Here is a 15,741-nt window from a genome sequence, read left to right as displayed (position 1 = left end):
TGATATAATTAGCCAAGCAACAATAAAACTTCCAATATACACATATAGGCTGAATTAATATTACCTGTCGAGAAGAAAGCAGGCAATGTCGGCGTTCTTTTTAAAATCATTGCTTCTCATGAGCTCTTTCCATCTTGGAAAGGCCACTCCAATATTTACTTTTGTCTTGTTGATTTGCCCGTTGCGTTGCCGTCTTAATTCTCTTTTCCGCTTCCTTGGTGACTCTGGCAAATATCCTCGAGAATAAGAGTGATCCTCCATCATCATATAGCAGCCTCAAGCAATCCCCCTCTTCACATTCGACACAGTGCCATCGAGTGTTTAAACGCGAAAAGCGAAGCTTGAATTTACGAGTATGTCCCTCTTTGGCTAATGTACTTTCAAGATGTAGGAGCAACATGATGACCGCCATCCGAACCCCTCACCCGTATGGATTTTCAATGGTAAATTATAAACTTACGAGAATACTTTATTACTTGAAAGAAGTAAATATACATTAATGAGCACATATATTTTTTAAAGAACTCAGTGATTTTAGCTAAGAATAAACGTATACACAGTGTAGCTTTAAACGGAGCTATGGTGAGCAATGTAAGTCTTTTAACTTCTCAAATTAATTTCTATGAAAGTTAAGCTTGCAAAGGCTTGAACTGAAACGCGCCAGACTGAACTCATGTTGTGAATGTATGCCGTGAGTGTAGTCGCGATTACCTCAGCTCTCATCATGAGCTCATCAGCTCATTTATCTCACTCCTGCAGTTAGTGCTCAGTGCTGTGATACTCGTGCTGTGACTCACTCATTATATTGAACAGACACGTTCAGTTTTTAACTGTAGTGTCTTCTCCAACTCAGTCAAAGTAATCAAGTGAAGAACCCCTTTAACATTGCTCCATTCGTTGTCTCTTTTTATTATTGTATTGGAACGTAGAGATCAGTAAAATTAGCAAGCTGTATTCAAACTTGTTTTGTTCAATATGCTGTTACGTGCACGCTAACTTTGATACATTTTACAAAATTGAAAATGATGATGTAAAACATTGATGAGCAATTATACAATGTGAGTTAAAAAGTGATCTTGTGTCTTTTGATTCTTGACTGTTCATACCATCAGACTCTGTGTTGGCTTAACTCTTCTTTTTTTTTTCTCCACCTGCCCAAAAAATCAAATCCCTTCTGAAACAGATGCCCAGTGGAAATGGCCGCCTGTCCAGCCATAACGTTCCCCCCCAGTACCTCACACACTCCTACTATTCATCTTACCTGAGTCAAGGGATCGACACTGTCCCACCCAGCACCTGCCCTGAGCCCAAAGCAGCAGGTCAGATACACACGCACACACACTCACACACACTCACACTCACACTTTTAGGGCCATAAACTTTTATCCAGAGATTATCAACAGTGTGAGCAAGTACATCTGAGGGAGGTTCATACTCTGAGTCAAGGGCGCTGTAAAATTTATAAAAATAAATAAATTCAAAGGTAAAACTTTTATGAGCATCATTTGTTCTGGCGACTTCAGATTTAAAGAGACAAGGACCATGTGCTAAGCGCTTCAGCCTTAGAACATAGAAATCATAAATTGTATTTTAAATAAAAAATGCCAGTGCCTTTTACTCCATAAAGCGTAGTGATAAACTGAAACTGTCTAAAATTATTATTATTTTTTTTTTTTTACAAAACTATTTATGGCTTACTGTGCACCATTCTAAACTAATTTAGAGTGTTGAAGGACATTTTGGAAAGACACACCATCAGTGTGACTATGATTATCGCGTTTCTGTGATCCACCATTCCCGTATACCTCCAAGCTTGCCACCTGCCCTGGCTGTTAATGATTTTTACATGCTGATTTCCAGTGGTTTCAACATGAGGGTGCCTGTCACCCCCACTATCACTGCAGGGGGTGTTATGTTCCATTACAACACAAAACACTCTAAGTTGGGTGGTCCAATCTCCAAAACACCCATACTCAAAGCCTAGCATTAAATGCAGGGCTTGACATGAACACAATATTCTCACCAGTGTTCAATCAGCTTTTTTTTTATCATTTCAAATTTGTGATATATTTACCTTTTATAAAGGACATTTTTCCCATAATCTTATTAAATAAAGGCTATGCATCAGGTTTCATTTTATTTTGTTAAATTTGATCAATACATTAAATTAAAACAATAAACTATAAGGGCTGTTACCAATCAAATCAAATATTTACACTGAAAAATTACGACTGAATTAAATAATGTTTTGAGATTTGTAGTTTTGAATAGACAAATAAGAAATGTTGGAAAGTACGTTTAAAGGGGTGATGAATTGAGAAATAAATTTTCCCTTGAGCTTTTGATATATAAAATTTTCCCTTTTGATATATAAAAGTCATGGTAATGTAAGATTATCCTGTAAGTTTCAACATCAATCAAAGAAAAGCTTTTATAGACACCAGGCACAGAAAACGATCATGTTTGCCTCTTGATGTCTTCGACTGACGAAACACCGCCTCTGCAGAATAATAAGCACGTGTAATCCAATAGCCCCACCCACTAAGGGATCACGCTAGCCAGCAGCAATAAACATCCAGAAGAATATAGCAAGATATTACGCTATTTCTGGTTGTGGAAGAACACAGTCGCTGCATGAGCTTCCTTCAGATCAGAATATTAGGAATGTGTGGTTGAACATGGGGAAGACATGGTGTTTGCTTTATTTCACTGTGGGATCATTTTTAAACAAATCTCACAATGTTATTCTTCTATATTGGATCTGACAGGAGGAATGGTGCAACACACTTATGTGAGTAAAACAGGTTTTTTTTTATATGTAATGTTGCATTGATATAAATCGTTTTGCTTATGTGTACGTGTCTAACAGAAAACATACCTTTAGCACACTGGACTCAGACATGTATGGGCCAGGGCTCGCAAAGCCCAACATCCTGGGCAGGCAGATGAATCTCATTATATTCCTTTCTGTTGTTCACTCTTTCTGGACTTGACATTTGAAGGGCACTCGCGCATGTGTATGTGTTTGTGTGGTTCGCGCTTATATCGAACGATCGAGCGGGCTATGTAATACAAAAATAATAGTCCAATCAATCGCGGGTGCATGAGAAATAAGTCATTGTGTTTGTTGGATAAAGACGTACTTGAATCATTCCGGTTGCCGCTTTCAAAACAACCCCTCCCTCATGTGAACTGACCTGATAGGGGCATAGATATGACAGGAGCTGAAGCTCATTAAATATGCAAATCTTATCCTATCCATAGCCGTGGGCGTTTACTTCAAAGTCTTCAGTGACACGCCCATCAAATCCCAGCGCTTTGGAGAGAGCCTCAAAACCAGTGTAGAAAATTGCGTTATGAATGTAAAAACCACATGAAAGTCATTAGTTGACCTCAGACAACAGTATAAAAAAATTAAAAAGCCAGTTCATGACACCTTTAAACATAACATTTATGAAATGAATTAATAAATTATAAACACAGTGCATTACGCGTTTATGGTCAGGCGCCATCTTGGAAAACAGTCTCGACTAGTCGAGCGACAAACGCTGTGCTAAGTGAGCTGGGGGCCTGTTCTTCGTTTGTCGCTAACTCGGTTAGCTGGATTTGATTGTTGACGATTTAGCTTGATCTCGGATCGTTTGGTTCTTCGAAGCTCATCCTGGACTTGCTGTCATAGCAACAGGTCCGTTAGCTTAAACCTGCTCGGGATCAGCAGGCTTATTTCATGTAAACAGGATTGGATCGCATCTTGAGGTGATACTTAAAATCTGTCCTAGCCACTGCTACGTTATTACAAGAGTTCCTAACTGAACCAGGGGCAATAATAATTTAAAATAATAATAAATATAAAAGTTTTACACAACAATAATATTTCAATATTGTGTAAAATTTGCTTAATAATTAATCATTAAAGTTTTTTTAACATTTAATCCATCCTGTTTGTATTATTCCTCTTTGGAACAACTTCAACTAAATTGTATTCAAGACTCATCCTGTTCGAAACTCGTTGGTTAGGGAAGACACTAGAGGACACTGTGTGACGATCCAGGCTGGTGTGACCAGAGTTTGATGGGCTCTGCACTCCCTCTTCATTCAGATCCCTAAACATCTCAATATGTTTTATTGTGTCATATTCACAATCATCATTGTAGCAGTCTGGGCCAAGTTTACAGCTTCTACAGTCAGACCTGATTAGCTGTTCCCAGCATTGTTGTATTCTAGTAACGATAGATGATTTTGGGGTATTACTGCTTGTACTGTAATGAGAGATTAAAAAAAGAGGCAACTCAGTAAACGACAAGCATTCAAGTTAAATTATTTTCAAAGTAGCTTTGCAGTAAGATACAATGGCGCCTGGTTTTCAGGTGGCTTGACTCTTGAGTCCTCTGTACTCTTTCTGTGGCTCCATTGCTTGTGCGGCATGTATTTATTTTCCCTAGCGCTGGGGTAATCAGTTGGCCAAATATGAGGCCAAATAACCTTCAGGAGTGCGACGCTGTCCTTTCCGAGCGGCCCCCACAGCTGTCTTTGGAAAATTGCCTCTGGGGTTAGTGAGCGGGAACAAGTTAAGATTTACAAACAATGATGAAGCTTGTCATGCGTCTTTCTCCATCCGTCACGAGCGGCGGCCTGCCGGGGCGTCGAAGTGTTCTTCATAAAGCTCAGCTCGCTGTGAAATACGCCCCTGTGCGCTCTTTACTGCTGGGAGCTCGTCAGCAGCGCTCCACCATAAATTGCCTGGGCCGGAGGTGACACTGCACTCCATCACCCTGCAGGGCAGCCTTACCTCCGCCCGCATCCACCCCCACCCATGGCAGCCGCCCCGGCCCGTGAGATGATGTGCCCGCTGTGAGTTATGTAGGAATTTCAGTGTTATATGAGACAGTCTATGGGTTTTACCATTTTCTCTTGTGCTGTTTTTTCTTTTTGTCACCATTTATTATAGGAAGATTCAAAGTTAGTTTTGTTTGCAGTCTGGGCCAAGTTTACAGTTTTGGAGAAAGTGGAGAGGGGGCTTTCTGTTTGCCAGTAAGTTAGCAACTGTTTTTAAAGAGAAAAGGGCTGGGCAATATGCCCAAAAAAATGTATCTCTGTAATTTGTTGGCTGAATGGCAATATATGCTATATATTTCTGTATTTTTTATTATTACTTTTTTTAAATTTTGTATTTTTTTAAAAAAAGGTTAACATATTTCACATCAAGCCACAATTTTCATATTGAAGACTATGAAAAGAAATATAGCGAATGTACCACCTAGGCTATGCTATATGTGCAAAGAAAAAAAAGGTGAAAACATTAAATTCTAACATTGTGACAACATTGTTTTAAAGATTTTTAAAGAAAAAGTTAAATGAACTAAACTAAAAATGAAAATAAGTAAAAAATAAAAGGTTAACTGGAAAGAGGAACACACATTTACTCATCTGAGCTTAGTAATTTAGCCAACAATATGATTACCCCATTACAATAGTCCCTTTACAGTTACTGCTACCATAGAAATACAAATAATAGTAGGTGTAAAGTTCTACATATGGCACATTTAATATCCAAAAACAAATAATTTTGCAAAATGTATGTTTTTGTCAGAATTATTTTACTTCCATTCTATTGCATCTGTTTGGAATGCATGCGTGCAGCGACACTCGTTCATTGAAGTCTGCAAAGTATTGTGGAGATGCGCTTAAGCATAAGGCTCGTCCACTCCTGACAGCAAAATGGAAATATTTGTATGAACTTGTATCATTGTGAAATGAGGAAAACACCTCATCTCAGATGCATTAAACTGCACAAGTATATGTCAGAGCATCTGATGGAGAAAGCTGATTTAGTTTATACCTATTATATATCTTACAAGTTATTTTGAAGCCTTTAATACAAAGCATGTCTCATGTTTAGGACTAGTTGGATTATGCACTTTCCCCACTGTAGCTCACTCTGTGCTCTCCGTTATTTTTCTGATGTTTTTGTAATATCAAACTACCGTATATCGATATAAATGTTATTGCCTAATCCTATATCGTTTATAAAAATATAGGCCTATTGATATATCAAACTCATTTTACTGCTCTACCAGCTCTAGGAAGGAATATGTGGCTTTCTGAATAAAATATTGTATATATGTTTTTTAGTGCATAAGCTTTTGCATAAAAGGATCACATTACACATTATTTTTATATATATATATATATATATATATATATATATATATATATATATATATATATATATATATATATATATATATATATATATATATATATATATATATATATATATATTTTTTTTTTTTTTTTTTTTGGCTTGGACCAAGCAAATTTCAAGCTATTTTTTTATATGGTACCTTCTAGTACCTGCACTGTAAAAATAAAAATATGTTCAATAAGTTATGACAGCATGTGTTTTTACATTGTTTTAACAAAATAAGTTAAGAAATGTTACACAAATTTTAAATAAATTATACAAAATGCAACTCATTGTTTAAAGTCAGTTTAACATAATCTTAGTTGGAATAACTTAAACATCCAAGTTGATTGTACTTAACAATTTCAGGCTGTGACTTTTTTTTTTTTTTTTTTTTTTTTTTTTTTTACAGTTTGGAAATATAGTATGGTGTTCATTTAGGTCCATTACATATTGTAAATAGTGCAATGGTATTATCATCCTGCTTCTGCCACAATACTTTTTTCTAATAAGTTCTAATATTTTGTTGCTGTCCATCAGCAATGCTTTTATTTGAATATGGTAATACAATTTATTTACAGGTATTCATTACAAATTCCAGTCGCATCGAATCTTACTGTGCTTTTGACATATATTGATCGTTCTGATGCAGTTTACAAACCACAAATTTAATGGATGCATTTCTTCTCGTCACAATGTTATATCACTTTCAGAGGTGTCAGACAAGCTGTAAAAAATTCCCATAAAACACAAAATCTCAGGAGCAAGCAAAGAGCTCATTCATTCTCTTTCAGTGCAGAATAACAAAGGAGAATAATGATTCTCTCCAAGCTTCAAGCTATACAATTGAGAGGTAGAGCTTGAGCAGGAAGAGGTGTAACGTCTCATCTGACACAGAGGCTATGGAGCTTTTTTTAACATTTAATCCATCCTGTTTGTATTATTCCTCTTTGGAACAAGCATAGAACTCTGGCACATCCTGTGCCCTCGAGGTTAAGGACTGTTACATGTGTCCCTTTATTTGGTTGTTACACAGTTTTGCTAGCCTGGCTTGGGTTACAGATAGGACAGGAGTTCATAAGAAGCATACACTAAATTTAGTGTCGATTTTGAAGGAATTATGGTTGAATGTTGTGTAATGACAGATGGAAGACAGCTTATCCTTTTTTTACTCTCTGTATTTACCTGCTGACAATTACCAGGTTTTCCCCACCTACACACAAAACGAAACAAACACTTGATAGCTTTTTGTAATCTTATGAAATCTTGTAATTTTATATGTTAGTAGTACAGATGACGAGGATGGCTAATGGGCCACAGAATGCATTTCAAAAACTTTCAAAGTTATTGGTGAATCCTAATGTGTCTCAGTCAAGTAAATCAGAGGGTGAATCAGTGGCCTGCAGGCAAAATCCCTGGCTTGAGTGTTATTTAACCACACAGTCAGTAACTCCTCCATGTCATGCTGTCTTCCCTTCTCCAGTGCTGATGCTAAATGCTCTGTCTTTTCTTTCTATGGATCGGTTAAATACCAGTGTAATTGGCTGCTCCAGGCTCAAGCACTGTCGTAATGTGTTGTACAACATTTCCATTAACACTTGCCTGAGGCACTGAAGAGATAAAATGGGTAATGACTGCAGCCAAAGGTTCTGCTCTCTTTAGCACACTGTCCTCCTCAAGAGACGGTCTGTGTTAAAGAAAGTCTAGAAACACTACCATTCAAAAAATACATATTTTTAAAGGAATCAATACCGTGCATTTAATTGATCAAGAGTGACAGTAAAGATATTTCTAATGTTACCAAAGCATATTTTAAATAAATGCTGTTCTTTAGAACTTTCTATTTATCAAAGGAATCCTGAAACAAAATTATCACGGATTCCTTAATATTAACCAGCAAAACTGTAAATGTTGGTAACAATAAGAAATGTTTATAGAAAAAGACTGAAGTAATGATTCTAAAAATTCAGCTTCACCATCACAGAAATACAATTTGAAAAATATATTTAAATTAGGGCTGGACAATAATTCAATATCAATATATATCGCGATATAATTTTTTTCAATAACGGTGATATGATTTTTAAACACATTTCCGATATTTCGATATGACTGACGTTCAGGGCGCATGCCATCAGAAAGAGCAGAACACGATTGGCTTCTTGCGTGATGACGTACACCACGGACACGCAGCCAGTGCTCAGCAGTAGTAGGCTGATAGATCCAACGCGGCACGTTTTAGCTACAAAGAGAGTTTCCCTGACCGCAACACAAATGTGACTGAACGAGCTTCCACAAGTAAGGAGAGAGAAATAGTTGATAAGAGAAGAAAGACTAACTTTCTTTAGTGGCGTGGAAGTGGTTCGTCTATCTAAAGCACTATTCGCACGGGATTAGTATTATCTAGGGACCTCTGTGATTTAGAAATGACTCCTCCACATCTGAGTTTTGCGTGGCGCATTCGCACGGGATAAGCAAAGCCTGTGATTTTACTCGAATTTACTGACTTCTCCCGGATATGATGTTCGTTATAGATAGCTGTATGAAATCATAAACAGGCATCGATATCGTTTTGATTATTTTACAGTAGCCTAATAAATAAATATAATTTCGTTCAGTTAGCGAACAGACGCCATGAACTGATCTCAGACCAGCGGCAGGAATCAGATTTCATTTATCACGAGTAGGAAGCTGACAATATAGCCTACGGCGGAAGATTCAGTTTCAAAACTAAATGTAAAAGCGCCTATTTAAACAAGATTGTCATTGTACTATACTGTTCTGTTATGTTTTTCATTCAGAACAGTATTGATGTTAATATTAAACACACCATTCAATCAGATTACTCTCAAATTGATACTCATTCTAAAGTGAAAGTATAATCCGCGTGGGCGCGGCTGCACGGGAATTAACGGTGCGCATTATGAATGCAGACTTTATTCTTCGTGAAAGATAAAGATAGAAATGCTCACAGGGAGAAAAAAAGCTTGCAAAAAGTATAATCCGCCTAATCCTGGCCAAATCACAGAGATGTCGATTCGCACGGGACTAATGTTATTACAGGACCTCGGTGTTCGGCGAAATATGGTAGGTATTTATTACAAATCACCAGAGGTCCCCAGATAATACGAATCCCGTGCGAATGGGGCTGATATTAAACTTGTGCCGGAGAGGTGCCGACTAGGGGTGTAACAATACTTCGACATAGATGCATCAATCTAATGTCTAACAATACGATGCCAAGCGTTACAAATAATCCATGTAGACTATTTATGTAAGAGGCAAGTGGCACATTTGTTTTAATACTTTCCACATTTGCACACAATGTCATGTATTAACACCAATGCGTTCATTCTCGTTTAAATTACCTTTCAAAGCTTGTGAAAGACGGTCAGACATGGCTTCACGAAAATGTATCATTTTCTCCTGTTTAAAGCCTTGCAAAAAGCAGCGTGCACTCATCTCAAACAGAGCACAAATAGGCCACTGAATTGAGTCTTATTTATTTATTTTTTTTGTGCATCAGTAGATAAAGGTATAGTTTTGCATAAAAGGAGAATATAGCGCTATGAATCGTTCTTCACTGAAATTTAAAACTTAAAAGAAAATGCTCAATAAACTGCGTCTGCGAAGTGAGAGTCTTGTTTATTTGATGGTGATTTCACATTTCTTGTTCGTATAAAGGCTAAATACAAATAAAGGTGAACATTAATTTATTTGTACCGTTTTTATTTCTAAAATATTATATAGTTTTATAGGAGGAGGTTTCATAGACTTGGCAAATTAATTTGTCAGAAGTTTGTAGGTACAGAAATCCTTTGTGGCAGTTCTTGGTAGTTTTTCTAAAGCTTTTATATAGTTCATATCGATATCGAAATTATATCGTATCGACCAAAATTAAGAAATATATCGTGATATAAATTTTGGCCATATCGTCCAGCCCTAATTTAAATAGAAGTTATTTGATAGTTTTATCAAGGTTAGTTATTTGATTGTCAAATAAAATATATTTTTTATAATTACACTGCAGCATTTATTGAAAACTTTATTTTCTTTATGCCGAGGGCTTTATTTTATGGGAATTGGTAGCTATTAAAAAAGCAAATCTTGTGTAAATGGTTTAAAGGCTGGTCTATTTTGAGTCTTTACCCAGTCGTTACTGGTTCCTTTTCGACACAAACTACTAGTTATAGTAGTATTTAATTAGTTTTCCTTAGTAATGAAAGATGGACATCCATTCTTGAGCAGAATGTTTTCTAAATGTAGTCTTTTTTAACTGTTCAAACGCTCACTGTAACATAATTAATTCAACTGAATCTATTAAGCTGTTTATTTCACCCTGGGGTGCTTCATCCTTCTTCGGAGCCTTGCTAACCGATGCCTGCACCGCGTATTTCTCACTTGCGATTATTTTCTCTCCTTTAAGGATAATAACACAAAATCCTTCAAATCATCGATCCTGTGTCTCAAGTCATTATAGTATATCCATAATGTTTCGACGGATCGGCGTGCAGGCCGAGAGAGACAGACAGGTCATTTGTAGGGCCGGCGGAGAGCTGTATCAGTGCCAATGATTTAACAGGGAGGAGGGCCTGTCAATTCTCTCAGAGACACTTTGAGACTGGGGACAGATTGGGGAACAATACAGGTCTGAAAGTGCTTATGTGTTTAATTAGCCTCTGACCCTGGCATGATGCCTCCTGTCAGACGTTACAGGCCACTCATGCAGATCTCTAATAGTCCGATAATGGGGACTGAAGTGTCCGATGTGCTCACATGTGAGCTGAATTTTAGCAGTGATTACTTTAGTCGTCAGTGTCACATGATGCTAATGATTCTAATACCGATTTAGCTCAAAGATTTATTTTATTATCAATATAGAAAACATTTGTGCTGCTTAATATTTTTGTGGAAACCGTGGTACATTTTATTTTCATGAGTCTATGATAAATAGACAGTTCACATAAAGAAACAATTACATAAGAATTTTGGTTCCACTTTATATTAAGGGCCTTTAACTTTTTATATAATGCATTTAATGTATAAATCTCATTACATTGTAGACATATTTAAAAAAAATACCTGCATGTAATTGCAACTGTAGTTAATTTCTGTAATTGCTTCTATAGTTACACTATTTAGCCTTTACTTACACTTTAACCCACCCACCTACCCATACCACGAAACCTGTCCCATACCCGTATCCCATCTCGATAGCAGCAAAAATGTTTTGCAATACAACATGAGTACACTGAATCTAACAATTACTTTTTATGTAAATAGTAGTTAAAGATACTTATAGTGTAACTAGATTTTTTTCTGAATAGAAAACATACTGTAGTATTTAGTATTGATTTGCTAAAGTTAATTTTTCATACTTCAGGTTAGGAGTTTTACACTGGTGCATAACTTGTCCTGCATGACTTGCACTACACGCTTGAATCATACCATCCACAACACCTTATCATTGTACGGGTGAGTTTTGTGCAGGCTACAGCACTGACATTTTCTTCATAGTATTTGCATTCCGTTTGATGTTTTTATACTGAGTTAGAATATCTAATACAGAGTATTCAATTATTCAGTAAAAAATCTAAATATGAAATTTGTGTTACTTGTGCAAGCTCACGTTTGCTGTTAAGTGTTAAAAATGTCAGCGTCCACCTCCTTTGAGTGCTTCAAACTCCAATGCCAATGTGATTATGAGTGAGCACTTCACTCTGTGAATAGCATCCGTCTCTCTGCAGCAGCCACGGCTGTTCACTCTTTGAGGAGTCAGCAGCTGTTTAAAGTGCCGCCTCCTTGCTGTAGGCCTGTGTTTTCTGCGCCATTAAGTCCTGCCACGGCTCTAATGATTGAGAGAGACGTGCATGTCATTCCTTGAGGGAACTTCATCTCCCACCAGCACATCTTCAGCCAAGTCATGTCGCATGGATATGTGTGTTTGTCTCTGAGGGTGCTTTCACAGCTTTTGGTTCTGAGTTTGTTTGAACGAATGAACTACACTCAAGTGAACAGCAATATCGTTTACTTTTGGCTTAAGTTGGGAGCAGGGCTGTGAACCAGTTTATGGAACAAAAACTTAAACTGGAAACGAACTAAATTTTAACAGGAACAAAAACAAAATCAGGTTGAATGTGATTTGAAATTACCATTAAATGGTTATTAACGGTAAACATTAATAGCAGCATTGTTCTTTTTAATATCATTTGGGAATCAACCAATTAATCATGAATTAAAATTGTAGACATGCGGCTTATGCAAATGTGACGTTGATGCATCCAACATGAGTGAAATGCCCTCACCCAGCTGTTGCTGGCATTAGGTTAGAGTTTTTCCAAGGATATGTCACCAACCGTTAAAGTATTATGAAAGAATGGCAGATAAAGGTCTAATATCTAGCGTAGAGTGTGTTTTGAAACCAGTGAAAATTGTAGGTTATAGTTTAGAATGGCTACTATATAATTTAACACCATGTTGCCAAAATTGGTATCGAGGCACTTGCATGTGTCATTATTAGGGCTGTCAATTGGTTAAAATATTTAATCGTGATTAATCGCATTTGTCATGAGTTAACTTGTGATCAATCGCACATTTTTATCAGTTCTAAATGTACCTAAAATTAATATGTTTTTAATACACAAATCAACATGGGTATGGACAAATATGCATTCTTTATGTATTTAACCATAATCAGAGCATGAAGACTAGACATGTATCAAAGATCACAGATGTTTTTCAAAGAACTAGTTCATGTCTCTTAAGCCTTAGCTAAAAATTCAGAATTAGCAGTTATTTCTCTCATTTTAAGAATATAAATAAAGAGTTATTACACTGGCAGTTTAATTCTGAACAGGGCACAGTTCGTATGAAAAATTGCTAATGTGAAAGCTGTCATGCGAACCCGAGAGCGCACCAGAACCACACCTGGAGGAGGTCCATATTCCACGAGTAGGATATAGTGCGGCCCCTTTAAGAGCTGCGCGTTCCCATTGAACTGGCAGTATTTTGTGTGTGTGTGCGCGCCGAACCGCGATTCACATGAACAATGTGAAGAACACAGACTCGGGAGCACTCTTGTTCAGAAAAGTAACCTGCGTGTTTTAGCCAATTGTTATGTATTTAGTTCAATAAAACACATGTACTGTAAGTGGTGATGGTGCTAATGATTTACCTCAGACATGAGCAAGAGGGAGCTTGCAGTTCATCACGCTCGGACTGCAGAGAATGTGCTCAGTGAAAAAGCGCACTTTTCTTTCGACCTGGAGTCTAATAAAAGTTAAGCAGAAAATATGGTAGCTTATGTAAACTGTAACTGCACTTTTTTCACAGTAATGTTATTGTTAACCCTTTTCTTTCCCTATTAATGTTTGCTGCTGCATCCTTTACGTCTATGGCTGCGTTAATCGCGCGTTAATAAAATTAGTGCCATTAAAATGTTTTTGCGTCAACGCGTTATTTACACGTTAATTTTGACAGCCCTAGTCATTAAATTATTCATATTTTGATTCATGATTTTACATAGTGTTCTCTTAAAGGAACACTTCACCGTTTTTAGAAATAGGGCTTATTCAACATCTTTCCTACATTTAGATATGTGGGCAAATGCATTTTGGCAATGCAGATTAAGACACGGCGATTTCCTAGGCAGATATTGACTTGGAACTATATTATGGGGAAGCACAGGCGAAGCACTGCTAGTTGGGCGCAGAGATATCATATAACACATGAAATCCCACAACTTCCACCTTTACCTGTGCTTCCCCATAATAAAGTCCCATGTCAATATCTGCCTAGGAAATTGCCTAGTCTTAATCTCCATCATTATTTGTAGTTGTTGTGAATATGCAGGCCACAAGAAGTAATTAGGTGGGGTTTTTTGGATCACTTTTACTCGGGAGAGCTAGCTGGCAACATAGGATTCCATTCATTATGCTAAGCTAAACTAGCGGCGACCCTGCCAAACTAAAACATTCTGCATTTGCCCACATATCTAAATGTAGGAAAGAAGTTGAATAAGCCCTATTATTAAAACCGGTGGAGTGTTCCTTTAAGGACTTGTTTAATAAGATCTTACCAGAAAATATTAAATAATTGTTTCCATATATACATTTAAAACACAATGTATAATTTCATTTTTTTTTTTGTTGTTGTAATTGGTAGAAAATGAACTTTAAAAAAACTCTTCTGACAGAAGTATTGCTATCTCAGCATAGCTGCTGACATAGCAATACAATTTCAAATACCTACCGACCTTGAATATCAGCCTATAATCAATATGGTACAATATGTTGTGCACATCTTAACAATCAGTTTTAGACTGATACACTGAACATTTATTCATAATTTGAATCGTTGTAAGCACGTGTATGAGTGCATCTGTATACACGTTTGAGCATGTAAATGTGTGTGTGTGTCCCTGCTCGTGTGCTTTATCTCTGTGCAACTCTGTGTGTTTATCTAAGTGAAGGCATTATGGACCCTCATGGCCCAGTGCTGGCAGTATATGAGTTGCAGAGAAAAAAAGCTTATCCACAATAGATCAACCCTGAATTACCATCTTCTCTCACATCTGGGCTTTTGTTCACCTATTCCAAACTGCCAGAAATGATTGAGCTTCTTTCACTGTTTCCCCTCCCCTTTTCATGCTCTTTTTCTAAAAAAAAAAAAAAAAAAAAAAACCTTCCTTTTGTGAAACCACACAAAGACTGTTTAATAGTTTGGAAATCTAAGATAGTCAGCCAAACAAGGGTGAATAGGGCAAAAGTTCAGATCGGAGAATAAGCTCTTTTTGTGTGCACAGAAATTAAATCCTCTCCTGTTTCAATACTGTTTTACACTTGATAGACACGTGTGATTTAAAAAAAAAAATTTGTAATTCTTGTGTCATTGCCGGAGTGTAGGAAACTTCTTGATTGGCAACTTTGTGAAAGCTGTAAATCCCTCCAAAGGATAGTCTAGGTTAAATTTTGTGTCAAAAATGTAAATTATTTTGCGAGATATTTCTTCAAAGTCATAACACTGTAGTGAAGATGTTCTGTATATTAAAAGTAATCAAACTCAATTTACTTATTTCCTTATTTAGGTTTTATCTGTGCATTTTAACGGCCTGATTGTCTGTATTACAGTGTTTATTGCCGTTCTTACATTGGTCTATATTAAGAGCTAATGCAATGATAATCAAAGGCAACGAAGCTATGACACAGAACATGTCCGCTCGCTGAACAGCCCCACAGCTGATTTACCGTCCCCACAAACGACCTGTCCACTCACCCGCGAGATCTTCCCTTTAATTACACCATAGATTTCCCCCTGATGAACTCCCTCAGAATTAACACAGCCACGGCTAATTCCAGTCCCTCCTCTTTCACCCTCACTCGTGTATTATTGTTGTACAGAGAGCGCCGGTGCAGTTTAGCTACACAAACATTAGTATTAACGATTGGCCAGTTTGGAATTGGTGACAAACTGCAGGCGGAGCGCAAAGTTTTGTAGCCTGAAACCAATCAGGAAGTTAATGAGGAGAAAAATTACTCCTTTTCGCCAGCGCCCCTTAA

At 37.0% G+C, this 15,741-nt stretch overlaps 1 protein-coding gene across 2 annotated transcripts in view; it reads left to right on the top strand.

Annotated features, from left to right (window-relative positions):
- dmrt1 (doublesex and mab-3 related transcription factor 1) overlaps positions 1-15,741 on the top strand; it is a 52,075-nt gene that overhangs the window by 30,469 nt on the left and 5,865 nt on the right. For both annotated transcript variants that reach the window (XR_010904348.1, XM_067438275.1), the window contains one exon: positions 1,184-1,319. Coding sequence is in view for 1 of the 2 variants with exons in the window: in XM_067438275.1 (XP_067294376.1) it covers positions 1,184-1,319 (136 nt within the window). In the remaining variant the exon portion in view is untranslated. The remainder of the gene's footprint in view (positions 1-1,183; positions 1,320-15,741) is intronic.

This window comes from Pseudorasbora parva, chromosome 3 (assembly GCF_024679245.1).
Source record: "Pseudorasbora parva isolate DD20220531a chromosome 3, ASM2467924v1, whole genome shotgun sequence".
Lineage (NCBI taxonomy): Eukaryota > Metazoa > Chordata > Actinopteri > Cypriniformes > Gobionidae > Pseudorasbora > Pseudorasbora parva.
Note: the sequence above shows the minus strand (reverse complement) of the source record. Positions and strands in the feature narration are given on the sequence as shown.